This window comes from Merops nubicus, unplaced genomic scaffold, assembly GCF_000691845.1.
Source record: "Merops nubicus isolate BGI_N331 unplaced genomic scaffold, ASM69184v1 Scaffold20871, whole genome shotgun sequence".
Lineage (NCBI taxonomy): Eukaryota > Metazoa > Chordata > Aves > Coraciiformes > Meropidae > Merops > Merops nubicus.
The window spans coordinates 13,883-22,705 of NW_008589257.1; the positions used below are offsets into that span (position 1 = coordinate 13,883).

The following is an 8,823-nucleotide window of genomic DNA, read 5'->3' on the forward strand; positions in this document are numbered from 1 at the left end:
TCAGAAGGAATTTCACAATAAGCTGAGCTGGTAACAGCTACCCATTCCCAAAAGATGAAGTCCCACCTGCCCTGCAATCCTCCCCCTTCTTTTGTTTTGCCTTGAACTATACTATTGCTTGTCTAACCCTTCAGTGACCAGTTCAGGGAGCTAAACTAGTAAAAACTAGTTTAAGGTGTGTGTGAGGGGAATCTCAGGAAGATCAAATAGACATTATTTGATCTGAACATCATCCTCTGTTAAATAATATGCACTCACCAACTTTTGGTGAGGACAAGAGGAAATGGCCTCAAGTTGCACGAGGGAAGGTTTTGATTGAACATTATGAAAAATTTCTTCACTGAAAGGGTTATCAAGCACTGAAAAAGGCTGCCCAGGGAAGTGGTTGAGTCACCATCCCTGGAGGGACTTAAAAAACACGTAAATACGGCACTTATGGACACGGTTTAGTGGTAGACTTGACAGCTGTTACATTTACAGTTGATCTTGATGATCTTAAAGGTCTTTTCTAACCCAAATGATTCTATGATAAAACCTGGTTTAAGAAAGCTGTATTGAAAAGGTACATAAACAGAACAGTAATTTTCTTATGTTTAGCTACTCAGGCCAGGATGGGGCTAGATGAGCACCAGAAGACTGACATAAAAGGGATAGAAATTTGTTACCAGGGCTAAGAGAAAGAGGAAGATCACTTCTTTGCTCAGCAACCAAACACAAGACCATCTTAACTCCATTATGAAAGCATACATTCAGAGGTCACAGACAAGAAGACACCATTGTCTCCTGCTTATAACATATCACAGCCAAATTTCATATTGCATACCATAGTTTATTACTTATGTCTTAGACAGACTAACAGGAGACATACTGAAAAGTCACTCTGCTTGTTATTGCCAGATCTTGATTTCTCCAGCCCAGTCACATGTTGCAAGGTGCGATGGTAAGACTGGGTGGAATATTGCACTCACACAAGCTTCTTTATGCGGAGACAAAGTGCGAATAATCCTGGCAGTATGATAGTTGTAGAAAAACACTTTGCCATCTGAACTTCCTGTCACCAGAAGTGTTCCATCTGGAGAAAATTCACAGCCCACTGCAAATCCTTCCACCTGTGAAAATCAATAACAGTGTAACTCCTGATGCTGATTAGGAAAGTTCATTGTGATACACTGAAAGCACACATAATACAAAAAAAAAAAATTGTACCTTTAAATAAATATACACTAGGGACTTCTCCAGGTGTTTATTAAGAAACAGCTATAACACAAACTTATTTAATCAAGCTATTAAGTATTCATAAAGTCTTCCAATAACTATTTTCTTCAGAGTGCATATGATTCAAAATAGACTGGCACATGGGAAAGCAAATGAGGCTAATTAATATCCGTCATTGATTTACAATCAAACACTACTAGCAGACACATGACAAAGTACAGGTACTTTGCTACCTATCTTCCTTCTAGACTTGGATACTAAGCTCCCAGTGAAGAAAGATACCTTATGTCCTTCATATCTTTTCTTTTTGTTGATTCGGTAAGGTCGCTGGGCAGAAAACAAAGCCATGTAGTTCCCATTTGTTTGGGCAACAAACACGGACTCTTTTGGGTGCAGAGTCAGACTTGGGCAAGTGTAACGCTCCTGAGAAGAATTTTAAAGAAAGTTTTGTTATATGAAACAAAAGATTTGTTCAAATGATTCAGGTCATCTTTTAACATGATTTATAACATGTGGTCTTTCATTTGAAAGACCACAAAAAGTAAGGTGTACATACAAGTCATCTCCATAGCATACATTATTGTCTTACACTAAGACAAATAGTAAAATAAATCTCTACCCCAATTTCCTAAATACTAGCCAAAATTCCACCTCCTTCTGAACCGTAATTATACTTCAGAACAGCTGCAGAAAGGGAATTCCAACCTGATGGTACTCAATCGTCCTCCTCCTGCCCAAGGAAACTGGAGGTTTAATATGAAAGTGAATCCTCTTCTCCCATATCCCCTTCTCCATAGTCATACCATGCCTTCCATGCTATTATACAGTTCTCAAACCCTCCATCCTCTCAGTTCTGGCCACACTGACAGGAACACTAATCACCCCATTTAAACAGACCCCTTTCCTCATCACACTTTTATATAATTTTTTTTTAAAAAAAGGGACCATTATTAGCCTACTAAGTCAGAAGTTCCCTGTGACAGTGCTTTGCCATGCAGACTGCTTCTGGTTGTAAATTCATCAATATCTCTAAAAATTAATAACACTTGGCTTTACCCTAGTGTTCCTCTTTATGATTGAATTAAGATCACTTTCAAAACTTTCATGGTGACTGCATCAGAAAGCAACTGCTCTCAGAAAGATTCCACCAGGTCCAAATCTCTTCTAGTTTCAACCTAAAGACATAGTGCTGAAATTTGATGCCATGAGTAAAAAATAAGAGACCTTTGGCTGAAGGATGCATCTGCATGGGAAGGACATGAGGCTGACAGTGACCACTGGACACCATGGGCTATGTGGTAGAGTGGGAAGAACATCAGAATGGTTTTGTTGTTTGATTTGGAAGTGATAAACTGGGAAGGAAGTTCTACGTATTGTAAGGTATTAGGCACAGAACTAAAACAGGGTTAGCAGTCTAACAGTAAGGGATCAGAAAGCGCAAAGCAATTTGCAGGAGCACTGTGCTGTTATGCTGGGTATACTGCGGTACTGGGTTATTGTAGAACTCTTAACTACTCATTTGTTAATGCAGACTAGCAATAGATCAAGTCCTGTTGGGATCTAAACTGTTTTGAGAGTTTGGGAGTTCGCTCCCATAATCACTACCAAGTTTTGTATATTCACAGTGCAGAAACAGGGGGTGGGGGGAAGTCCATTTTAGAGATGCTGTACTTTTGAGGGGGTAGGCTGTGGAGTTTTGCTTGTTTGGCAGCGGATAAACATAATAAAGTTGCTTGGTTTTTTGCCTTTTTTTGTTGTTGGTTGGTTGGTTGGTTGGTTGGTTTTTTTTGCCACTTGATATGGAACCTGACTGGTCTGCACTTTAAATATACACAGGTTTGTTGGTTTTGTTTTTTTCCTTTTGCCTATCGAAGATGTTGATAGATCCAATAGTGGACAAAGACATAACTGTGGAAATTAAATGTGAGACAATCCCATTAGATCATCAACTACATGTCCTTGTAAGTAGAGAACTGCTCATTTCAGCCAAAAGGCACCTATATACAATCCAATCATATTATATTACATAGGATATTAGACTTGGGTTTTCAAAAAAGACCCAGGGAGATGGAATTACCTATTAACTGCCTTGGTAATCTCCTTTGAAGCTGTCAGCCTTTCTAGACAATTTAGTCCATTAAATATCTTGCCTGGATAGATTACTGAGAGAAATACTGCTCCTGCACTGATAAAAGGAAATTTTGCCTCTGTGATTATGCCATACTAGATATATACATGCATATATCGGGTTGCTATTACTATGCAAATATTAAACTTCATTTGTCAATAGCCCTCATTGCAGCTGATGAAAAAGTGTGAGAAAAGAAATGTGGCACTATAGCAACTATTGCCATGCACCACTGGCAAGCTAGAATGACACTGCAGTGGCCTTGCCTAAATATAGCTTAAATGTTAGTGAATGAGCACTGAAACATAAATATTTTTAACACAAGGAGACCTATCAGTCTTCAAGGTAATTTTTTTAAGAATAAGAATCAAACAATACTAATTGTTAATCTTACATGAAAAATCTGATTGGAGATTTTTGCAGCACTTAGGAAGTCCCATGCCATAATGGTACGATCAGCTGAGTCCCGGCTCACTGCATCTGTGCTTGTAAGAAATTCTTTTCCTTCATGGAGAAAGAGTATATCCAGTGTCTGTTGTACTGAAGCTTTGTATACTCTTAACACCTAGTGGATAAAAAAGTTGGCTATTTTTCAACAGTTTAGAAGAACAAGATAACCTATGTTTTCTCTCTTTGTATTAATAACGATCTCCAAAAAACTTATGTATTTCAGAATATGCAAAAAGAACTAATTTTTAAATGCTGAAGTAGTAGTGCATTAAATAGCTTATTAATGTATGTAGAGTCCACACATAGGAAAAATAAATGAGATAAAAGAAAGCATCAGTTTGTACAACTTAAATATTTACACATATATATGATTCTATTATATACATATTCCTCAGGCATTAGAGTTAGATCCAGAAAGAGCTTTAGACCACAGCGTTGTGAAGCTGGGTCTACACAAACTCCCTTCTATTTTATGAACTCTTCTAGATTCCCTAGATGAGGCAAAGGAATTTTTGCCAACAGGATTTACACTGAAGGACATGGGGGGCAGGGTCCAAAGCAGCAAGGCTACATCGTTGCAACCAACTGGGGAATAAACCAGGCCAATCAGAGCAGAGACAAATGTTTCTCAGCTGCCTCCCAAGATGAGAGCCAGAAGACCAACCACTTCAAGTGTGTGTATACCAATGCATGCAGCCTGGGGAATTCTATGATTGAACTCGGAGCACTCTGAGGATGAGTTTGAAGATCTCTCCTTTCTCTTTCCAGGAAACTTCTGAAGCGTAAAGTTTTGTTGTTTTTTTTTTTTTCCTCCTCAAAATCTTCAGCTAGTTATAGAGCCAGTGAAAGGAAACTAATTAGGTTAGTGGGGATTTGGGACTTACAGGTATGAAAGGACATGGCAGGAAGTGAATATCCTTGTTGATCATTCCAGACTTAATTATAAATCACCATTTATGGCTAGGGATGAGTAAAGCTAAGGCTCTCCAAGTCCTATGCTGCTGTCTCTCATTGCTCTAACATTGCACATGATGAGACCCCAGTGTCAGGACTCTATGGCAAGGGAGTAAAGCTTGCAAGCTCAGTCAGAAACTGCTTACAAGGCCAACATGAATATACTCAGCAGAAGGGTACACCATTCACCCTGCAGAAGATACCTCAGTGCCATTAAGGACTCAGTCTGACACCCTCTCCTGAAAAAGGAAAACCAAGTAGAGTTTGCCCTTTTAAAGTGCTACCAGAGAGGGGGAGACGGAGGTGACAGAAATGCTGCTGTCAAACAGTTCAGTACTTTAAGAACTCAGCCAGGACCCTGCTTTGGTCTGTGGGGATTCAATCCCACACCTCCCACCTCATCTGCCTACCAACTGTCCTGGTAAGAGGCAGTCTCTGCTGCTTCTGCTGAAGCAGAGGCTTTTTCTGTCACTCTGCTGAAAATGCAGGACAGCAGTGAAAGGTCAACCATTCTTCAGAGCACGTCTGGGCTCAAGAGCAAATTACGTGGTTCATCCACCATTTCCCTTCACAAAATTAAGGCATATGAACAATCTCTAAAGAAGTCTGTGATGTAAAAAGAAATGACAAAGCTCCCAAAACTTTCCATAACAAAATCACCAGAGTTTCCAAATCGAGATCCTCTTTCAGGCAGAAGTGGGTCCTCAGCCACAGGATTCTGAATATTTTAACAGTCTGTGTTCTGGATCTTAAGAATAGAGAGAGATTTTGAACTATTCTAAGAATACATGAACAATTTGAATTTCCTTTCTTTCCACCTTTCTTCATGAAATTCTGTATCTATGTTGTCTACTTTGAATTTTGCAAATCAATACTTCTGCTTTCTTTTTCTCTGTTTTGCCTCCAGTGAAGAAAACCTTCAAGGCACGTGGCCAGATCAAAGCAATCTATCCCTCTAAATATGATGATCCTTAAAACTAGGACACTTGGAAGACTCCTAGTTATTAATAACTAAACCTCTCCCTATCCAAGACAGATAAAATATAGCAGCCTGCACTTCCAGCAGGGTGTTCAGAGGTTAGTCCTTCTAACATCACTAGAAAAACCGAGCAGAGAAAGTACTTGAAGTATTATTCTGAAACTGTTCCCAACTTTGTGAGGCATGTCAGTACTTACCTTATACACCTAACATAGCATGTGACTACTGACTTCAGAGCCCAGACTTTTTATAGATACTGTACATACATTTTTTTAAAAAAACCTAGTATTTAGGTGTCATGGTGAGATATCCTGAATTACACCTCTGTTTTATACTTTAATCAGTGAAAGAAAAATTATTTCAAATATCAAACACAACAGGAGAACTTCTTGATGTCTTGCCTCAAGCTCAAAAACCTATGACTATTTGGAAATCACAGAACCACAGAATGTTAGGGGTTGGAAGGGACCTCAAAGATCATCTAGTCCAGCCCCCCTGCCAGAGCAGGATCACCTACAATAGATCACACAGGAACACGTCCAGGTGGGTTTTGAATGTCTCCAAAGAAGAGGACTCCACACCCCCCCTGGGCAGCCTGTTCCAGTGCTCTGTCACCCTCACCGTGACAAAGATTTTTCTAATATTTTTATGGAACCTCCTATGTTCCAACTTGTACCCACTGCCCCTTGTCCTGTTATTGGACATTCAGAACTAGCTGATCCTGCTTTAGGGCAGCAAGATACTAGATGGTCTCCTGAAGTCCACTCCATCTTTTTTCCTGTGACCTCAGTATGCAGAAGGATGGCAGCAGCAGCTGCTCCAACTGCTTTACACAGGCTCTGCAAAACGTACAGTTCAGAAACACAATGTTTGCATTCAGTGAAGATCCTCAGTTATGCAAGCACCCTACACACCCTGCAATAACATCAAGATGTAAACCTGCAGACTCAAAAAACTGGCACACTTTTCAGCAATCTGCCTGCATTTTTAAGATAGTGAAATATATATAAGTGTGTTTCTTTTTCTTGATCGATTTTTCAGCCTAGAAGTCTGAATAATATGCAAAGCAATTAAACTTTGTAAAGCCAAAAGTGATATTTGCATATTTATAGCCTTCAGTTTCTCTATGGAGAAATCACCATGCATAGCTATTTCTTCAGAGATTTATAAAAGTCCATAGTTAATTAGCAAAGTAGAAAATCGAGCTATTTTGTAGGAGCAAAAATAAAAATAAAATACAAATATTAAAAGCACCCCCACAAAATATAACAGCTGCCTGGAATAAGAAATGGAAAACCATACAGAAACCTGACAGCTGTAGAACTGCAGGAGAACTGAAATGAAGTTAAATTGAGGAGGGGACACAAAATGCTCTCCAACCCAAACAGACTGAAGGAGGCAGCTACTTAGCAGCAAGTGCCTCCATAGAAGTGACAAGTCTCAACCAGAGAGTCAGCAAGATCAGAGTGTAGAGCAGCACAAATGTGTAGAAACAGGGACAGAGAGGCAGAAAAAAAGGCCATTTGGTGCTAGGAAATGAAGAAGAATGATATAGAGCAATAAATGATAATAAAGTCCCACATAGTGATTCACAATTTTCTTGCTTTAAAGATTAAGAACTCCGACATACTGTTTGGGTCCTTATCTTCCAAAAAACTCTTGTGAAATGTATGTAGGTACATATCCATACAAAAGCAGTGTGTCCAGCATCATTACGGGGTTAGGGTTTAGGTCTGAGACTTGTTTTTAACAGTTTTTGAAGCAACAGACATCTCTCAGTAAGAAAAAAGAAGAGATTGTGAAGGTCACAATGTGCACGTGCTTTTAATTTTTGCTGTTGGGCTCTTATGTAAACTGCCACTAACAATTTAAACATTTTCACTGCCAATCACTAAATATGTTTGCTTGTCTGTTATTTAATAGGATATCTAATTAAATTACCTGCATATCTTAGCTCTGCAAAAGGAAACCATCTTTGTAAAAATTAGTACAAGAGATCACCTTTTTCTATATACTTGATACATACCTCAGAAAAACTATGCATTTTAATCTTCAAACCACATATTAAGAACTGACTCAGTGAACAATACATTAATACTTTGATTAGCAGCTGGGAACTTGATATACATAGTATTTAAATTCCCCCATAAAGATAGCTTTCAAAAATAACTAATTCTAACACCCCTGCTCAGAAAAGTACTCATAATTAAACCTGCTTTGTTCTACCTTAGACAATTAATTCATGACATGCCTGAGGAACTTGTTTGGCGAAATCACCAGTTTTGCTACCCTGCTGGCTCTAGGTTGCTAATAACAGCTTTTGCTCTTTTTCTATTTGCAGATTTATCAGTCATAAGCATTGGAAAACCACTTCTTCAGTCTAAGCATTTTCTGGACATAAAAGAAATCATTTCAAATGAAAGCCTAATAGTTTCTGGTGTTGACACAATCCAACATAATAATAAAGCTTCTTCACCAAGGCAAGATTTCATGGCTGCAGGCATTCGACAGGAAAGGTACTTTAAGCAAATTAAATCAGTTTCACACAGATGCTTATGGTTCTGGTGATTTGAAACGCATGCTGTGATGCTGAATTCAAGGTATATATTTCAGATGGGTGTTCTATAATATTTCTCTGCATAAAGCACACATAATGCCTAGTATTTTGGTTGTCAAGAAAGCTCAAAGCTTCCACACAAGCAATTCAGAAGCTGCTGCTCAGCCCAGCTCTGTGCTAGTCACCTGTAACCTATGTGCACTGCACTTTCCTAAAATTCTTCCAAGCTTTATGGAAGGGATGAAAAAGAAATGTGCTTTTATAGGAAAAAAAAAAAAAAAAAAAAAAATCTAACTTGACTACAAGAAATCTGGATAGTCATGAGAAAAACCCTTAATCAGTCAGTGCCATGGCTTCCAACTGTAAAAAGAGCCACACTTTTTTCTTCCATTTCTTGTCTGACCTTTTCAGATTGAGTGCTTTGGCATGAAACAACCTCTTCCCCACTGGTATGGTGAATACTTAAAGCAATGGGGGACAGATTTAAGTTTCCTCTCTGAAGAAGTACTACACCATTCTGTCACGAACCAAGGGATGAAA

At 38.8% G+C, this 8,823-nt stretch overlaps 1 protein-coding gene across 1 annotated transcript; it reads right to left on the bottom strand.

Annotated features, from left to right (window-relative positions):
• Positions 1-887: 887 nt before the first annotated feature.
• Positions 888-3,908, bottom strand: WDR25 (WD repeat domain 25; the record flags this gene model as incomplete). The annotated part of the gene is made up of 3 exons (XM_008949548.1): positions 888-1,109; positions 1,498-1,638; positions 3,738-3,908. Coding segments are annotated over 3 exons (534 nt in total), but the record flags the coding sequence as incomplete, so codon positions are not given.
• Between the last annotated feature and the right edge of the window lie 4,915 nt (positions 3,909-8,823).